Here is a 19,405-nt window from a genome sequence, read left to right on the forward strand (position 1 = left end):
GATGAGGATCCACACTCTATTTTCATCCCACCTCCTTTTAGCCCCTGAATTCCCTTAGAGTATTAGTGTTAGTATCATGGGTTTTAATATCTCCGCTAACCCATCCCATTCTCAGTTCAAGGTCAGCCTGAGTCCTGGAAGATTCCAAACCTGGGCAGCAGCCCTGTTGCTGTTCCCTGAGGGTCACCTTCATCCCCAAGGGAACAACATGCAGCCAGCTCAGCTCAGCTCAGAGAGCTGGTTTCACCAACACCTTTGAAGGTGCAACAGCATCTCACTCTGCAGGGGAAGTGTGAAAAGTCAGATGCAGTTCACATTCTCATGCCGCTAGAACCGGGGGAAAGTAGAAGTTGCCGGGGCAGAGGCTTCATCCATTCTGTGTGCAAACCACAAATGTTTGCAAGCTAGACCACTTGCAGTTATCCCCTCTCTCTCCTGCCCCAGCTGCTGCTCTGCAGGGCCTCCACACACCCACAGGACCTGCAGCTGAATGAAGCTGGACACAACTCAGGAGATCTGTTGGAAAGAGAATGATAGAGGAAAATGTATGAATGTTGCCATCTTTAGGTGAGTGGACAAGATGTGTACTTCCTACTTTACTTCCTCACTACTTTTACCTCTTTCCTAAACAACTGAGTCACCAAAAAAAATACCTGGCAGTGTCAAATTAGTTTCCCACTTCCACTGAGTCAGAACCTAGGGCAAGAAAACTTTGAAAATTCTCTCTGTCCATTCCTGGCCTCAGCAATAAGCACATCAAATTCCATCGGACTATGTAGAACTTCTCACTTAAAGATTTCCAGGAAGAACTTTACTGTCAGAAAATGCTTAGCTGGGCGTGGTGGCGCATGCCTGTAATCCCAGCTACTTGGGAGGCTGAGGCAGGAAAATCACTTGAACCTGGGAGGCGGAGGTTGCAGTGAGCCAAGATTACACTCCAGCCTGGGCAACAGAGCGAGACTCCTTCTTGATAAAAAAGAAAAAAGGAAAGAAAAGAAAAAAGAAAATGAAAATGCTTCCTAGTATTTTGCCTGACTCTGTGTGTCACCGTGAACTCTCATGTTCTGTCCACAGAGGAGATGGGAATGTGTGACCTCTTTTTCTGTTGAGGGAACATTGAATAATTTCCAGTTTTTATCTATTACACATGATGCTGCTATGAGCACTCTTGTATATGTTTTTTCAGGCTTATATGTATACATTTCTGTTTGACATTTACCCAGGAGTGAAAATGCTGAGCCATCAGGGATCCCTGTGTTTAGTTTCGGTAGATTCTGCCAAGCCATTTTCTAGTGACTGTACCAGTTTATATTCCCACTAGTGGTGTACAAGAGTTCTAGTTTCTTCGCATCCCCACCAATACTCTGTAGAGGATTGCATGGGGAGGGTCACTGGGCTCCCCCAGACCCACTCAGTCTCAGCTGGTATCACTCCCTTATTCTTATGGAAGGTGTATGGTATCTTATTATGGTTTAAATTTGCATTTCCACAAGTGATTTATGATGTCCAGCTCCTTTTGCTATGTTGATTTGACACCTGGATATCTGCTTCTGTGAAGTACCTATCCAATTATTTTTGCCCATTTTTCTAGTATGTTGTCTGTCTTTTTCTTACTGACCTGCAGAAATTCTTATATTTCTTATGTGGGCCCTTTGTCAGCCACATGTATTTAAACTATCTCATCACACCACAGCTCGCCTATTCCCTCTCTTAATGGTGTCTTTTAAGGAATAGTTCTCAAAATAATACCTGACAGTCTTAAAAGCCTCAGATTCTGAAGCTCCATCTGTGTTCTACTCCAGACTCATCGATGTCTGATTCCCTCCTGAACTGAGGATCCTGTGAACCATCCTCAGGGCTCCACTTCTCCATCGCATTGCAGCAGCCACACACATTTACCTCTGGAGACAGGAGCTCCTTGGAAGCTGGGAGGTCACTCGGTGGTCAAGGGGTAGATGATTTTAGTTTTCCAGTGCTGCACTGTCTCCCAGGCTGAATGACGCTGAGGCCAAGCAAATTCGGGCAGTCTCTGGATCTTTCTAATGGAGGTGTCCCATAACCATGTTCCATCATAGTTCCCTGGCATAGGCTTGTTGAAATCGCAGAAAATGTCAGGGATTTACTAGTGATTTACCGACTCCTTCATGCTTAGTGTTCAGGAAAATGTATTCATGTAATACTTCTTCAACCAAAGAGGAAATACCAATTAGAGCTTTATAAGTTTCTTTCCCACTTCCTATTTCGACTATCAAGCTATAGCACCACCCAGCTCAGGCCACACACCCACCTTCAGTCCGGAGGCCTGGTTGCTCTCTGCCAGCTTTGTCCTGGCCTGTTTCTGACCTGTGTTCCCTCCGCTGTGCCAGGACAGGCCCCATGCTGCTCTGGACGGCTGTGCTGCTCTTTGGTAAGTCAACGAGCATGGGCATCCCCTCTTGGAGCACTAAGGACCATAAGTCATCCCTGAGACACCAAGTTCCTCATCTTACCTTTCCCACTTCCAGTGGGTTTGTGGCTGGAGCTCTAGACAGGTGCATGCACCTGGGCATGCTTGGGAGAGATGGGCACTGGGGTAGGAGAAACTCCGCAGTGTTTCCTACCCCATTGTCCTGGGTCCTTGGCAGGGCAGCCCTTCGATATGTCAGAGATAAATTAGGGAGGCAGAAAATCACATTGCAAGGTCCCCTAACTTCCCAATGACATTTCTACCTTGTGACATCGGGTTAAAATGCTAATCAGAGCTGTCTCAAAAGGAAATTGAGGTTACAGAAGGGAAGGAGGCTGCTGGGGGCAACAGGGAAGGAGTCAGGGAAATGAGGGGAAACAGTCCCAGGCATTTTGCTCAGCAATGGGAGGTGGAATTTTACAGGGTGACATATTTTTATGGAGCTTCAGCATTTTCTTAGAACCAGTTAACAATGGCCAGACCTCTCACCTGGTTGAAAGGCCTGTGCTCTGAGTAACCAAAGCCCTTTTCAAATTGACTGTTTCTCTTCCGCCTACATCTTCTCTCTGTTGGGGGCTGTTTCAGATCCATGGGGCTGGTTTGAAGAATCAACTCCATTATCTGATCCATGTCTCTCTCTCTCTTCTCTCCATTTCTCCTCATGCAGGTTACTTGTAACTGAGAGAGCTGGTCTAAGGGTAGAGGATTGTATGGGGAGGGTCACTGGGCTCCCCCAGACCCAGCTCAGTCTCAGCCAGTGTCACCCCCCTTATATCTAAAAGAAATAATTTGTCATATATTTTGTTTCACTTTACAATTTCCAAGTAGACCTACTTTTTGTTCAATTCATGGTCCAAATAGCTTGTTTGCTATTTGTATTCATTTAACTAGAAAAGCAAAACTGTTCCTAAATATAACCTCTTCCTGGACAGAGTTTGTGAGAATTTGACCCTGTGAGGAAAATGCCTCTTCCACTCAATGTTCCTTCTCCAGCATAGCATGCTACTCGTGTGTTCTATGAATGGCCGTTTGGACCAATGAAAAGGTCTAATGCTCACACTGAAGCGGGGACAGGGTAGCCTAATGCCTGGATATACTCCAGGCAAAAGACTCCCAGGGCAAATGGTACTACCAGCACTACCTTGTAAAAGGAACAGCTCTTGGACTTGTCTAGATACAGTCTGAGAGTGTTCCAGCTTGGAACCCAGGACGAGGATGACAGACAGCAAATGAGGAGAGGAAGGGAATCAGTGACCGGCTGACTGGTGCACCATGTAATGGAGAACCCACCACCAGCAAATTTGGTCCCACTTGATGCTCACGGACCCCGGAAAAACAGCCTAAAACACAGGCACTGGGGCTGGGTGTGTAGGAACATTTATCTTACCATGAGTGTAGAGCTGCTATTTCCTCTCTCAAGAGCAGGGTGTGGTCATAATAAATTGGTGGCTATTACTATTATTGGTTGTCAGGGCTCCAGGAGGAAAGGAACCCTGACATTGAGCATGCTGTGACCTGGCTGAATGTGAAATATGTATTTAAAGTTTGGGAAATTAGGCTGAATTTTCTTCTGAGCTGAACATTAGCGAACTTCCCTCCTACCACTGGAGCCTGCTCCCCGCATATTCACACAGCGTCCATAGGAGGTGTCATGGGGTCCCATACAGCCCTCCCAGCAATATGACTGCTGCAACTTGGCACTGCAGCCTGTTCCACAGTGCTTGAGTTCAGTGGTGGGAGAGTTCTTCATGTTGAGCCAAAATCTGCCTCCATGATCCCTCTAGTTTCCATTTATGTCCTATAAAGTAATGCAGAATAAGTCTCCCCTTCTTTTAAGCTTAGCCCACCAAGTATTTTGTGTCTCTCCTCTGTCGCATCTTTCCCAGATAAATATCTCCCGATCCCTCAGAAACTTTAAGAGAAAATTATCCTACTCCTAGAGTTGCCAGGGGCTCCTACCTTCATTTTTCGGAACTCTATTATGCAACTTGGTTTGACAGTAGCTCTTGGCCACTTCATGACACTGTCACCTCATCTTTGGCCTATAGCTAATGGAGGTGCCTGGGCCCTCATTGCAGGAACTGCTGTAAGCAGGTGTCACCCACCGTGTATGTTCCCAGTTGGCTGCTGTTTTGATTGCAGAAAGCAATTTTGTAATCCCACCTCCAAGATCTTGCAGTACCATGGGGACAAAGTCATTGGGATTTGGGGACAGGAGCTCATTTTAAGTGCATCTATGCTTCCTGAGTGCCTTCTCTCTTGTTTTTGGCTTCAGTAGTCTCAACCCTGTTTGTTTAGCACTTTGTAGCTGCAAAATTGTTTTCCAGTGAGGAGGGGAAGGGAAGGAAGACATAACTACAGAGTAAGGTCTCTGTCACTCTGAAGTCAGGCCTTCTTTCTGCTTTCAGTTAATGTAGTAACCACTTTCCCAGGCAGTGGGTCAATGTAACGTTCACAACTACACTGTAAGAAAAAAATGACTATTATCATTTCTATTATGTGATATGACAGAACGAGATACTGAAGGCTCTTGGAACTTAGACAACTTGTTCAAGGTCATACAGAAAGAGGCAAATTCATGACTCAAGTCCAGGTCATCTGATTCCAAATCCTGCATGCTTTCCGCTACACCGAGCTCATAGATGGGGGTTAGGGGTGGAGATGGAGGGATGATAAGGAAGAGACTCATTGTTCTGCACACTTTTGAGAGCTTATGACTGAGTTGACCCTGAGCTGAATAGAGAATTGAGCTGAAAGATCCCATCTGTGTCCAAAGTAGTGTAGAAAGCAAAGATGATACCATGTGACAGAGCCAAACATCTGCTCTTAGAGCATTTTCACCCACCCTTCCCAAGGCCATTCTTGCATTTTTTTTTTGGTGTTATGCAAAATACCTAGGACATGCCAGCAATGAAGGACACAAGTAAATGTATGAGGATTGGCTAGACTGACTGCACTCAGCCCTACATTCATTCATTGTTTCACACCTTGCCCCAAAGTCCAGAAGATTCTTCACTGCTTCATATCCAGCTGTGACCTTCGATTTCGGGTCTTCCATTGTTTGGGCTATTCAAACCTATCTAACCATATCTGTCATCATTTTGTGAGTTGGCCTCTCTTCCCAGGTCACCTGTTCTCACACATTCACTCATTTAAAAACAGGAATGCAGCACATCCAAGATGCAAGCATGATGTGGGATGCATCCAGTTTGTTTGTAGTTCTCTCATTCACCCGTGCTGCCTGACAATGTCTCACATCCTTTAATGATTACTCTTTCAGGGGACTTGGCCTCCTCAGTCTGATCACTTCCATACCCTTTTCACCAGAGCTCTGTGGAGAGATGGGACCACAAGAATCAGGTCCTGCCCTTGCTTTATGGGTTCTCCTGTAGATGTTGGAGGTAGGACCCTCAGGCACATTCATGCAAGAGTCTAGTCATATGTTTTCTACTTTTGGCTTCCCACCTCATACAATGGGATGCAAAGGAAAGCATTCATGCATTTATTCAGCAGATGCTTACTGAACACAGACTATGTTCCAGGCACAGGTCCTAGGCATAGAAAATATAGCAATGAGTAAAATAAGCAGAGTCCTTGCTACTATGGAGCTTACATTCTAGACAGAGAGACAGGTGATAACATGTAGGCAATTTAATGAATAAGATAAATTCAAACAGTGATAAGTGCTTTGATGATAATACAATGGGGCATTGTTTTAGTGATTGGGGAAAATTCTTTTGATTGGAGTCCCAGGGAAGACCTGTTTGAGAAGGCAACATTTGAACTGTGATAGGGCAAAGAGTTCTAGGGAGTAGGTCCAGCACAAACATTGAGTGGTCAAGTGGCTGGGTGGTTGGCTGGTTGGATGGTTGGATGGTTGGGTGGGTGGATGGCTGATGGCTGGGTTGTTTGGTGGTTGAGTGGCTATGTGGTTGCATGGTTGGATGGTTGTGTGGATGGGTGGCTAGGAGGTTTGGTGGCTGGGTGGTTGGTTGAATGGGTGTAAGTCCCCATTGCTGAAGTGACAGGCCTCCTTGTCAGAAAGCTCTTTTTGCTACTTAACCTAATTGTGTTACTTTGTTCTATTGCAGTTCCCTGTGTTGGGAAAACTGGTAAGTTGTGTCCCCTGTGTTGGGAAAACTGGTAAGTTTTGTCCATGTCTCTTCTAATTCAAAGTATGTCTATGGGCCAAAACTTACAGGATGGGAACAGGACAGTGCCATAGGGTCCCCCAGAAACATCTGCAGAGCAGCACCAGACTAGGCCCCTTCCTCAGGAGTCTTGGCCAGTTCCCAGGAAAAGGAGGAACTTGGAACTCCACTAGTCTAAGGCCAAGGGTAGTCCTAGGGTGACACAAGCCTCAGCAGTGGGACTCTAGACCTCTATCCTATACCCTTAAAAGTGTCTGTGGCCTCTGTCTTCTCTCCATGTGGTTCGGGAGCTCTTATATTCTCAACTCAACAAGACTGGGACTCCCTTCCTTCCTTGTATGTTCAGAGAAGCAGGCACCTTTTTATGCTGATCAGTCTTCCTTCCTTCCTCAGATCCCCTTCCCTCCAGCCCATTCTGTGACACTGACCTTCATGGAGCTTTCTGTCAAACAGGAAAAAATTCTGATCTATGAAATCTTGACCTCCAAGGACATATTCTGTGATTCCTGGGGGAGATAATTCAAACCAATACTTAGTGCTGTTAGAAAAAGCAGTAGTGGAAGCAAGGCTTGCCGTTCAATAATGCAGTGAGCATCATTACTTCCAGGGTGAGGAGAGTGGGTCCTAAGGATCCAGAAGATCCAGGCAAGAGCAGGATGTGCTGGGGCTCCCTAACTGTTACTCCTCATTAGTCTCAGGCCATCAGGCCTGCTCTGAAGGCTGTCTGGGAATGGGGGTGTCTGGCTTATCAAAGAGATTATACAGCCTGGGGACAGATACAGACTGGGGATAGGCTCAACCTGCCCTGCAGGTGATGGTGGATCCCTGGGAGCTCTTCTCCTGCTCACATCAGTGCACCGAATACATTTTGGGAATAGAGACTGAGAGAACAGGTCCCCTCCATGAGAGTGGTGGAAGATGAAATGCCCTGCTGAGAGTAGAGATGGAGGCTGGGCCTGAGGAAGCCCAATGAGGAAGGCAGGAGGGAGAGAACTCAGGCTGTGGCACCTCCAACACGCCCCACCAGCTGCTTTCTGGTGGACACAGATGCTGCTATTATCAGAAGTGAAGGCTGCAGAAAGTGTCACATTAGGTAGCCACAGGAGGAGAAGCCAATCTAGGCTGGAGGGAATTGAGTCAGGAGGAATGAGGCAAGACAATGAACAGAATGAATGCAATTAAGCCAAGCTTGGCAAGGCAGACAGGAAAGTGCAATATAAAAGAAGACAAGGAGGGTGGGTGGGAGGAAAGCCAGAGAGAAGACACAGGGAGAGGAGAGAAGGGGAGGGGAAGGGAAAAGAATAAAGAGAAAGAGGGAAGAGGAAGGAGAGAAGAAGGAAAGGAAGGAGGAGTAAAGGAAGTCCAGGTCCTGCCCTTCTCTGGTCGGCATGAAGGACTGGAGACAGTGACACCGTACCAGTGCCACCCAAGGGCCTCCATCCCCAGCAGGAGGCCTTAGGCTGGGAGACAGAGGGAGAGAAGTGACTGATGGGACCTGCAGCTCCAGGGCTGCCCTGTTCCTCTGTCTCGCAGCCTGGCTGTACCTCCAAGCCTGGCCAAACCCTGTGTTTGAAGGAGATGCCCTGACTCTGCGATGTCAGGGACGGAAGAATACATCACTGTCTCAGGTGAAGTTCTACAGAGATGGAAAATTCCTTCATTTCTCTAAGGAAAACCAGACTCTGTCCATGGGAGCAGCAACAGTACAGAGCCGTGGCCAGTACAGCTGCTCTGGGCAGGTGATGTATATTCCACAGACATTCACACAAACTTCAGAGACAGTCATAGTTCAAGTCCAAGGTGAGTCACCAGCTTGGGAGTTTGTGGGGCAGGAGGTGCTGCTTAAGGGTCCCGTCTCTAGAAGCCAGTAGCTCTCTGGGCAGGACCCCTGTCTCTGGCTGCCCCTCATGCTGGGCCAATGTGTGGGGCCCCGAGGTTTCCCAAGATGTTGTCTCAATACCCCCCTCTCCCCACCATGGGGCACATCTGGAGCCAGGGGAAGGAGTGGGGAGATTCTTGGGAGGGGGGCACTGGGAAGAGCCTGGACCAGTCCAGGCTCACCCTTCACCTCTGTGGACTAGAGGACTTCGAAGGCCCCCTCTGCCTCTGACTTCCAAGATTCCAGAAGGGCCTGGCTATGTGGGAGTCATTTCAGAGTTTGTGGGTGAGGGTAAGAGGACAGGTCCTGGGGATGAAACTGCCTCCCATCGGAGTCCCCAGGCTGCAGCCTGGGATGAGTAGAAGCTCAGGCCTCAGCCTCCTGGGGCTTCATCATCCAGGACTCCCCTCCTGAGTCCTGGACCTGCATCTCCCCAGAGCTGTTCCCATCTCCTGTGCTGAGTGCCATCCCCTCTCCTGAGCCCCGAGTGGGTAGCCTGGTGATCCTGAGATGTCAGACAAAGCTACACCCCCTGAGGTCAGCCTCGAGGCTCCTTTTCTCCTTCCACAAGGATGGCCACACCTTGCAGGACAGGGGCCCTCACCCAGAACTCTGCATCCCAGGAGTCAAGGAGGGAGACTCTGGGCTTTACTGGTGTGAGGCGGCCCCTGAGGGTGGCCAGGTCCGGAAGCAGAGCCCCCAGCTGGAGGTCAGAGTGCAGGGTAAGTGCGCGAGAGAGTGAAGATGCCCCCAGGGCCCTGGGCATCAGGTAGTGGGATCCCCTGGGGGTAAAGGATTTGGGGGAAGGGTCCCCAGGAGAGGAGGGAGCCAGGGTCCTGGGTGGTCAGGCTGAGCCTCCCACCCCATGTGTGTCCCAGCTCCTGTGTCCCGTCCTGTGCTCACTCTGCACCACGGGCCCGCTGACCCTGCTGTGGGGGACATGGTGCAACTCCTCTGTGAGACACAGAGGGGCTCCCCTCCGATCCTGTATTCCTTCTACCTTGATGAGAAGATTGTGGGGAACCACTCAGCTCCCTATGGTGGAACCGCCTTCCTCCTCTTCCCAGTGAAGTCAGAGCAGGATGCTGGGAACTACTCCTGCGAGGCTGAGAACAGTGTCTCCAGAGAGAGGAGTGAGCCCAAGAAGCTGTCTCTGAAGGGTGTGTTTTGTCCTCCAACAGAGCTTTGAGCCCCAGCAAGCTGACAGGGGTCAGATCTCACCCTCTGTGTACCTCCCATCATGCCTGGCATAGTGCTGGACCCATGGCAGCCACTGCGTGACTGAGCATGGACCCTAATTGGTCCATCTGTCCACTGAGCCTGGCAGAAAAATATTGAAGTCCATGGAGAGTGGGGAGCATCATGGGGGGAGCAGTCACATGGTCACTCGTGGTGTCACCATCATCCTTGCTGCCATCCCCTGAGCCATCCTTCATGCCCATCTAAGAGGCTCCCCCATGCCAGATGGTTCCCCTAATATCAGTCATTCTGTCTGCTCCGTGCCAGGCTGGAATGCATTTCTGAATTTTATCCTCAGTGCTCATGGCCACCTTCTTCTCCCTGCTCCCAGGTTCTCAAGTCTTGTCAACTCCCACCAGCAGCAACTGGCTGGTTCCTTGGCTGCCTGCGAGCCTGCTTGGCCTGATGGTCATTGCTGCTGCACTTCTGGTTTATTTGAGACCCTGGAGAAAAGCTGGTCAGTAACTCTTCTTGGCCTTCTTAGCTGCTGAATCCCTGTGCCAGGCCCTGCCCAGCCTTTGGAAAGCCAGAGTCTGACAGGACCAGCCACTCTCTTCTCCTGGGTGTGGGGTGGCAGGGGGGACTTCTCTTCCTGTGTCACACAAAGGGGCACATGGAAGGACAGTTAATGCTTCCGAAACATATACACACATGCACTTGCTCACATGCTCACAGTCATCCAGAGATGCACACAAACACACAACCGCACACTCAGGCATGAATAGAACATAAACCAAGGAATTATTACAAGGCGAACGTGATGTATGTCAGTATCCTTTACATTTGGAAGACAATCTGTGGCTAGGAATATGACAAAAAAAAAAAAAAGGCCTCCACCTCTCTCTCTCATTGAGCTCAGCAGAGCTCTGATCTGCTTAAGCAGCGGAGAAAGAAGACAGAACTACAGTGTGTATGCACAGGCTCACTCACACACACTCATATTGTACAGTACTTTACTGTAGCAGAGTGTGCAAAGGATATTAACTATCAGAAAAGAAATATGATAGACAGGACTTAGCAATGGCCTGTCCCCAACGCTACCATTAGTTCCATAGCCTTGAGCCGGTTCACTGTAAGACTCACTAAATCAGCTTCCTTTCCAGGGATGTTGTAAGGGTTTAAGTTAATGAGATAACATTTATCTAATACCTCATGTATTAGACTGGCACATAGTGGGTGCTCAGTAAATTCTCATTCTAATCTGAGCAGATCACCCCAGCAAGTTCCCAGGCTGCCCTTTCTCCTCTGTGCATTCTCTAATGCTTCTAATCAAAGTCACTGAAAATAAAAAGGTTGGTTAAAATTCTGATGTAGATAAATGACATTTCAGGTTATCTATTTATTTTGATATTCCAGACTCTCTTCTTCTCCCTTTCTCAGTCGCGATAATTAAGAATGAATGTTGGCTCTCAAAGCAATTAGTTTGGGGGGCCACGCATTTATTCCAACTCTAACCTTTGCTCGCCTCAGGCCACATGTAAGGAATGGCTACCAGTGCCAAAGCTATGATTCCTAGGGCTTCGAATACACCTACAGAGGTTCAAATCAACCCCACTTCCTCCTCTGAAGAGGCAATGTTTTTATTTTCTGCTTGTCTAGGACAAAACTGATTGCTCTCATCGACCTCCAAAGCTAGATGTACTTATTTAAGTTCGCAGCTCCCTCTGTTGAGAAATTTGGGATGAGTTTTCCAGGAGCTGGGCCAGCCTGATAATTAAGGAAGACCACCCAGTCATATGTTCAAAGCATTCCTTCCTGCATCCACCAGGGTACCTGAAAAGGTCTCTCCCCAGCCCTAGTCCCAACACCCTGCCTCACCATGTGCCTAGCTAGGACTTGGACCAGACTTCAACCTCCTCTCCCCTTTTGAATTTGTAGTCTTTGTCCATACAACTTCCCATCCCCACCCTTCTCACTAGTCTTGAGTCTGGATTCAATACAGGCTAGCCTTGCTTTAAGGTATCCCTTCATAGTGGGGGAAAAGGAGAGGAGGCCCAGAGCTACTGGGGAGGCAGCTGGAGTAGGAACCACAAACCAAAGATCTGTGAGTTATGCTGTCATTGTGTCTAATAAAGCCTCCTCCAAAGGGCCTAGCCTGGCCTCGGTAATACAGGTGTTTCTGTTTCAGTCCACTCACCTCTGAGTCAAAGCATTAAAGGCAGTGTAATGGCAGAGTAATGTAGCACAACTGCCTCCCTCCCCAGCCCCAGACAAGATGGTGAAAGAGTGGTCACTAGTGAAAGATCCTCGGCCAGGCGCGGTGGCTCACGCTTGTAATCCCAGCACTTTGGGAGGCCGAGGCGGGCGGATCACGAGGTCAGGAGATCGAGACCACGGTGAAACCCCGTCTCTACTAAAAATACAAAAAAAAAAATTAGCCGGGCATGGTGGCGGGCGCCTGTAGTCCCAGCTATTCGGAGAAGGCTGAGGCAGGAGAATGGCGTGAACCCGGGAGGTGGAGCTTGCAGTGAGCCGAGATTGCGCCACTGCACTCCAGCCTGGGCAACAGAGCGAGACTCCGTCTCAAAAAAAATAAATAAATAAAAAAGAAAGATCCTCAAGAACAAGATACCTTTCACAGGGAAGAAAAGAGCATCCTCTTAATGTAGAGATTATAAACCATCACCACCACACCCACTGCCAACCTTGGAGCAGGTGGGCTTCATTTTACTAAGGAACCTGTATCTCATGCAATCAGGACTGCTGGTGGTGATCTTAATATCTCAGAATCTCAGACGCACAAAATATTCTTTAGAATATTGCTCAGAAAGTCACTTTCAGGACCAATTCCTTAGCTACGCAGGAAAAACAGCCAGGTCAATAGCCTTATTCTCCACACCCAGCTCTGGGAGACTCACAACCATTTCCAAATAGCGTAGCTGTTCTTCAGCAAACAGAAATATGCCACCACCAAAGACAGTCAACAGATGTAATGTCCAAAGTCAATTTTTAGAACATTTGACGAATGATGGTGTTTCTGGAACAAGGATATGGTCATGCAAGGGGTCCACTTCAAAGCAGCACTCACCTGCATGTACAGGTTCTGCTGTGCTTGTTTAAAAGTGTTCTTTTTACTACCAGTTGTCACACATCCCATAAAACAAAGTTCTGTCGAACTCATGGAACTCTTCATTGAATGGAGACTCAGAAACTGAGGCTCATTTCTCAGCCCTGACGAATGAGCATTGGAGAATGCTTAATCACTGGGGATCTGTCTAAGTCTCCATAAATCCCCTCTTGATTTTACAGAAGGAGCCATTTCCACATATCCTACCCGGTGATTCTGATGCTTTCTAGCTGTTAGAGTAATGAGTATTTCTTGGGCACCAAGCATGAACCAAGTGTTCTAAAATCTACATGTGACCCAATTCCTATCCCAAGAGTTACCTTTAAAGTTCTGGAAGCACCCGCTGTTCCAGAGGCACCGTGCTAGTGGAGAAAAGGCATGCAAACCTGGATTAAGATTCTGTCTCCACCACTTACTGTGACCTTATAGAAGTCACCTCTCCCAGCTCCAGTCACCTCATCTATGAAATGGAGATAAAAGTATCAACCTTTGCAAGATGGTTATGAAAAACATTAGACACCAAAGAATTAGGAAGAGAGGTGTTTTTGAAATCCAACTGTGTGCTGGTCACTGGTTAGGTGCTTTACTAGGAAGACTATATTTTATTTAGATTGCCTGGCTCAGTGTCTGGCATATAGTGTATGGTCAAAGTTATTAGCTATTCTTCCTTCTGAAAAGCGACTTGACTGGTAAGCCTAGGCCCTCTCCATGCAAAAATGTGATCCATTCTTGCTGACCTTACTTCCTCCTAGTTTGTGATTCCCATGGAGCCATCTAGGGTATTTTTCAAAGGAAACATCCCACAAAAATCAACCATGTCCAGACCTGTGAATTAGCCCTCCTAACCAAACCAGCCTCAAACCTCCAGCAGCCTCCTTGTCATTCTTGCTCACGGCTTTCCTGTCCTCTGTTCCACCTGCCCTCTAAGGGACACCCAGTGAGTGAATCATGCCTTTGTATCTCCTAGGGCCCCTTCCATCCCAGATACCACCCACAGCTCCAGGTGGAGAGCAGTGCCCACTCTATGCCAATGGTAAGGACTTCCAGCAGAACGGTGGTCTGCCCATGTGGGCCAAAAAGTGGTTCTTAAGGGAAGTAAGAAGGGAGCTCTCCTGAGCCCTGTGTCTCAGGAATTGGAGTCATCTGGGGAAGGAAAACAAACAGCTCCTAGAAAGGGCATGAAGAGGGAGTGCTGTGGAGCTGGTGGTTGGAGAAGGAGGTGGGAAGGGAGCCAGGGCTGCAGGAGATGTGGCAGGGAAGGTTTGGATCAAAGGTTGGCAAACTCATGGCCCATGAGCCAAACCCAGCACACTGCCTGTTTTTGTAGATAAAGTTTTACTGTAACAGAGACATGCTCATTTGTTTATTTTGTTTGAGAGCTTTCATATTATAGAGTTGAATAGTTGTGACAGAGATTATACAGCTCACAAAGCCAAAAATATGTACTACATTTTTTACAGAAAAAGTTTGTCAACCTCTGGTTTAAGCAGTGTCCAGGCTAGGGAAGCTGCAAAAAAAAAATGCTAAGGGGGCCTGACTCCTTTTGCCATGATGGCTATCCCCACATTAGTGACCAACCCTCATTGCCACTTGTCACCATAACAGAGCCCCTGATGGGCTTCTGAGTTCTGAGTCTCAGAACTGAGTTCGAAACCTGACTCTATGTGCTTACTCACTGTGGACTTGGCAAGTCGAGTGTCCTCTCTGGTCCTAATCTATAAAGGGGAGACAATGCCTGCTTTGCAGGACTACTATAAGTTGTTCGGAATGGAACCTAGGTTCTAGAAACAAACCTTTAAAATTGTCTACATGTAATAGATGTTCAAAACAGGGAGTTTTGTTGTTGCTGTCGTTTTAATGTCTTACCTGCCCTGCTAGTTCACTTCCTAACCTGCAAAAATGGGTTTGAATTGGTGTAGGGTTGCTGCTCCTTCCCATAAATGGCAGTAGGGGAAATGAGTCAAGAAGTCTCTTAATTGAAGGGCAGTTCCCCCAGGACTTGAGGTCACACAGCTAGTGTGTAGTCCAACTGGAACAAGAACCCAGGTCTCCCAATTTCAGATTGAGGAGGAGTGAAAGGAATCTCCCCCTGCTGGCTTCCCTGGCTCTCTAGAGGCAGACAGCCAGCCAGGAGGGGTGGGAAGGAGATGTGCTTGCTGTGGAGCACAGAGACCTGACCTGAGCTCATTCTTTCCCCACAGCCAGGCCTGCTGAGTTCACCGCGGCGAGAAAGGTGAGCTGGGATCCCTGCTCCTTTCTCACCCTCTGTCTTACATTTGCTTCCTCATCCTGAGCCAACTCTTCTACAGGACACTTCTATCATCTATGCAGAGGTGAGACGCCTGCAGCCCAGTGAGGTTTCATCCGAGGAGGTGAATATAAGAAGCAGGACTCCCCAAGAACCCCTTGGTGACTGTGAGGAGGTTCTGTGCTAGTGATGGTGTTCTCCTATCAACACACACCCACCCGCAGTCTCCAGTGCTCCTCAGGAGGACAGTGCGCTCCTCAGCTCTTTCTGTGGGTCCTTCAGTTCCCAAGCCCAGCATCACGGAGCCCCTGAGCCCTTGTCCTGGTCAGAAGCACCTGAACCCTGAGTTCTCTTCTTAGCAGAAGACCAACCAATGGAAGGGGAAGGGAGATGATCCCACCAACACACACACTTAGGTTCAATCAGTGACACTGGACACATAAGCCACAGATGTTTTCTTTCCATACAAGCATGTTAGTTCCCCCAACATATATATATATGAAATAGTCATGTGCCGCATAACAACATTTCAGTCAGCGATAGACTGCATATACAACAGTGGTCCCATAAGACTATAATGGAGTTTAAAAATTCCTACTGCTAGTGATATCATAGCTGCTTTAACATCACAACACATTTCTCACGCGTTTGTGGTGATGCTGGTACAAACAAGCTACAACGCTGCTAGTCATATAAAAATACAGCACATACAATTATGTACAGTACACTATACTTGATAATGATAATAAACAACTATGTTACTGGTTTATGTATTTACTATAACTTTTTCTTTTTGAGACAGAGTTTTGCTCTGTCGCCCAGTCTGGATGCAATGGCACAATCTCGGCTCACTGTAACCTCTGCCTCCCGAGTTCAAGTGATTCTCTTGCTTCAGCGTCCTGAGTAGCTGGGACTACAGGCGTGCACCACCACACCCAACTAATTTTTGTATTTATTAGTAGAGATGGGGTTTCACCATGTTGGCCAGACTGGTCTCAAACTCCTGACCTCAAGTGATCCACCCTCCTCGGCCTCCCAAAGTGCTGGGATTACAGGTGTGAGCCACCGCACCCAGCCCTGTATTTACTATAACTTTTTATTGTTATTTTGGAGTATATTCCTTCTACTTATTTTTTTTTTAAGTTAACTATAAAACAGCCTCAAGCAGTTCCTTCAGGAAGTATCCAGAAGGAGGCCTTGTTATGATAGGAGATGACAGCTCCGTGTGTGTTATTGCCCCTGAAGACTTTCCAGTGGGACAAGATGAGGTGGTGGAAGACAGTGATATTGACGATCCTGACCCTGTGTAGACCTAGGCTAATGTGTGTGTTTATTTATGTCTTAGTTTTTAACAAAAAAGTTTAAAAAGTAAAAAAACAATAATTTTAAAAATAGAAAAAAGCTTATATAAAAATATTTTGTATAGTTGTACAATGTGTTTGTTTCAAGCTAAGGTTTATTACAGAAGTCAAAAAGTTTTAAAAACCTAAAAAGTGTATAAAGTAAAAATGTTACACTGAGCTAAGGTTCATTTATCACTGAAGAAATTTTTTTTTTTTTCTTTTTTGAGACAGAGTCTCACTCTGTCACCCAGGCTGAAGTGCAATGGTACGATCTCAGGTCACTGCAACCTTTGCCTCCTGGGTTCAAGCGATTCTCCTGCCTCAGCCTCCCAAGTACCTGGGATTACAGGCATGCACCACCACGCCTGGGTAATTTTTGTATATTTAGTAGAGACGGGGTTTCGCCATGTTGGCCAGGCTGGTCTCGAACCCCTGACCTCAAGTAATCCACCCGCCTCAGCCTCCTAAAGTACTAGGATTACAGCCATGAGCGACTGCGCCCGACCTGAAGAAAATACTTTCATGAATTTAGTGTAGTCTAAGCATACAGTGTTGATAAAGCCTGCAGTAGTGTACAGTAATGTCCTAGGCCTTCACATTCACTCACCACTCACTCACTGACTCACCCAGAGCAACCCCAGTCCTGCAAGCTCCATTCACAGTAAATGTCCTGTACAGGTATAATTTTTTCATCTTTATATTGTTTTTTACTGCGTTTTACCTTTTCTGCACTTAGATATGTTAACTACAAAAATACCATTGTGTCATAGCTGCCTACTATATTCAGGTTTGTAGCCTAGGAGCGATAGGCTATACCAAAAAAAGAAAATGAAAAAAAAAAAAAAAGAAAAGAAAAGAATAGGCTATACCATGTAACCTAGGTGTGTAATAGGCTACACCATCTGGCTTCGTGTAAGTACACACTATGATGTTTGTACAGTGATGAAATTTCCTGACAACGCATTTCTCAGAATGCGTCCCTGTCGTTAAGTGACTCATGCGTGACTTTGTATGTGTGTGTGTGCACGTGTGCTTCTATTATGGTCCTCAGTCCCTTTGAATATGCTTACCTTGACCCTGAAAAGAAAGAGCATCTGCTGCCCTTTCAGAGCACTTGGCGAGTCAGAAATGCTTCCAGATGTATTTGCATGCACTTATTTTAAAAAGAAAAAAAAAAAAGGCCAGGCGCGCCTGTAATCCCAGCACTTTGGGAGGCCGAGGAGGGTGGATCACAAGGTCAGGAGATCGAGACCATCCTGGCTAACATGGTGAAACCCAGTCTCTACTAAAAATACAAAAATTAGCCCGGCGTGGTGATGGGCACCTGTAGTCCCAGCTACTCAGAGGCTGAGGCAGGAGAATGGCGTGAACCCAGGAGGCGGAGCTTTCAGTGAGCCGAGATCACACCACTGCACTCCAGCCTGGGCGACAGAGCAAGACTCTGTCTCAAAAAAAAAAAAAAAGAAAGAAAGAAAAAAAAGCCAAGTACATTTTCTCACATTGTAATTTTGCCTTACTGTCTGTTATTTCTCATTGCTGGCCCCTTTCTCAGTCCAAACGCCAATTGGTGGCGAGGGAAAAGAAATGAATGAAAGGGTCACTGTTGTCGAGTGGCTATGCCAGTAGGAACCAGGTTTACCCCGAAACATTGTTCTCTCAGAGGAATAGGAAAACATTTCGAATCTCTCTCTATTTTGTTCTTAAAGGTTGGTTCTTGGGATATTGACGACTACTGTCTGAGAGGTGCTGTGGGGAGATTTTCAGGATTGTGTGGTCTTTGAGGGGGGTGTTTTTTTAAGACAACATTGACCACTGTTCACTGTCCACATGATCATTGTAAAATTGCAATGCCGCGTGCTAGTTGGTTACATAAGACACAATTCCAGTGATTGAAGGTGGTTACACTGTATGGTGGTGTGTTCAAGATGGCACTGGCATCTTTGAGCGAAGCCTGGCTATGCAGCATCATTTGAGTTTTTTAAACACCCTAGAGGTCTGGTTGTTGTTGCTGTTGTCCTTTCCTGTGAAAGTCACAAGAGAAGTTACAGTCCAGGTGAACCTAGAGTTTATAGGGTTGGTTTTGTTTCTGTTATATATATATATATATACATTTTTTAACATTTACCTGTAGTGCTATAGTTGTTGATACTATCACCTGCATGCTATTTCTAGTGAGTGCTAAATACAGTATGGTCCAATGACAATAACAGTCCATGGTACTGCCAGGACTGTCTGTGAGCTTATCAGCGAAAGCCCCCATGTGGGTGGAAGAAACCTGTCATTTCCTTCTTACATGTGTTTGAAATACTAAATGAATAATTTGTTCTTCTTAGGAAAAAATGAATCCACAGTAAAATTTTTTTTTAATTAAGGGTTTTATATACTGGATATGCCCCACCTCTCAAACTAAAAGAAGAAAAGAAAGAGCATCACTCCACACCCCAGAGGGCTAAGCCCAGGGCGGCTCTGAATGCATTTCCAGCTTCCAAGCTGCTGCTGAGCCCATGAGTGACCACAGGGCTGAGGAGCCTCTCAGAGGTTCAGCAAGACCAAGGTCAGCCAGAAAAGCGCCTGGCCCAGACAATGTCATAGAATCCTTGACACCAGAGCCAGAGCCCCACAGGCACTGAGAGCTCTGCCTTTCCACACAGCCCCATTCCTGTTCAAATTTCTTCCAGTTTACCAAAGACAGAACTGAGGCTTGCCAAAGCCCTGGATTGTGGAGTACATCAGAAAACTCAGTTACCCCTTCCTTGTTTAAACAGTTATATGATTGTAGCATCTAGTTTTTAGTTAATAGAGGTCTATCAATTGGTTTCATATTGTTCATCAATATCAACGATTTGCAGTACCTCATCGTTTGATTTGGTTTGTTCAAGGAGTCCATACTCTTTGATGGCTAAGGGTGGTCAATAAAGGATTGGTTATACTTGTTCCTATGAGGCCCTGGCTCCAGCTTCATAGGTCCCTGCTCTGGAAGCAGAGAAAGTAAGGTTCAGCTTACAGATGCTGGAGTGCATCAGACCCCACCC

At 46.9% G+C, this 19,405-nt stretch overlaps 1 protein-coding gene across 7 annotated transcripts; it reads left to right on the plus strand.

Annotated features, from left to right (window-relative positions):
- The first annotated feature begins 502 nt into the window (after positions 1-502).
- FCRL6 (Fc receptor like 6) lies at positions 503-15,799 on the plus strand. 7 transcript variants are annotated; one of them, XM_063624957.1, is made up of 10 exons: positions 503-567; positions 2,372-2,407; positions 6,538-6,558; positions 8,131-8,397; positions 8,914-9,198; positions 9,355-9,636; positions 10,047-10,172; positions 13,750-13,815; positions 14,984-15,015; positions 15,092-15,799. In XM_063624957.1, exons 1-10 carry the CDS (start codon positions 552-554, stop codon positions 15,215-15,217), a joined length of 1,257 nt encoding a protein of 418 aa, XP_063481027.1. In that variant the 5' UTR covers positions 503-551; the 3' UTR covers positions 15,218-15,799. The 7 variants fall into 7 exon arrangements, with proteins under 7 accessions (XP_063481027.1, XP_063481029.1, XP_063481028.1 ...); XM_063624959.1 differs by lacking the exon at positions 2,372-2,407; XM_063624958.1 differs by lacking the exon at positions 503-567 and having other exon boundaries at positions 1,762-2,407.
- Positions 15,800-19,405: the final 3,606 nt, after the last annotated feature.

The sequence above is a fragment of the Symphalangus syndactylus genome, chromosome 12, assembly GCF_028878055.3.
Source record: "Symphalangus syndactylus isolate Jambi chromosome 12, NHGRI_mSymSyn1-v2.1_pri, whole genome shotgun sequence".
NCBI lineage: Eukaryota > Metazoa > Chordata > Mammalia > Primates > Hylobatidae > Symphalangus > Symphalangus syndactylus.

Bases quoted from the DNA above. Each gene is read 5' to 3' on its own strand.
- FCRL6 (XM_063624957.1), top strand. The intron at 6,559-8,130 runs GTAAGTTGTGTC...TCTGTCTCGCAG, and splicing joins TCCCTGTGTTGGGAAAACTG to CCTGGCTGTACCTCCAAGCC. The intron at 13,816-14,983 runs GTAAGGACTTCC...CTTTCCCCACAG, and splicing joins GTGCCCACTCTATGCCAATG to CCAGGCCTGCTGAGTTCACC.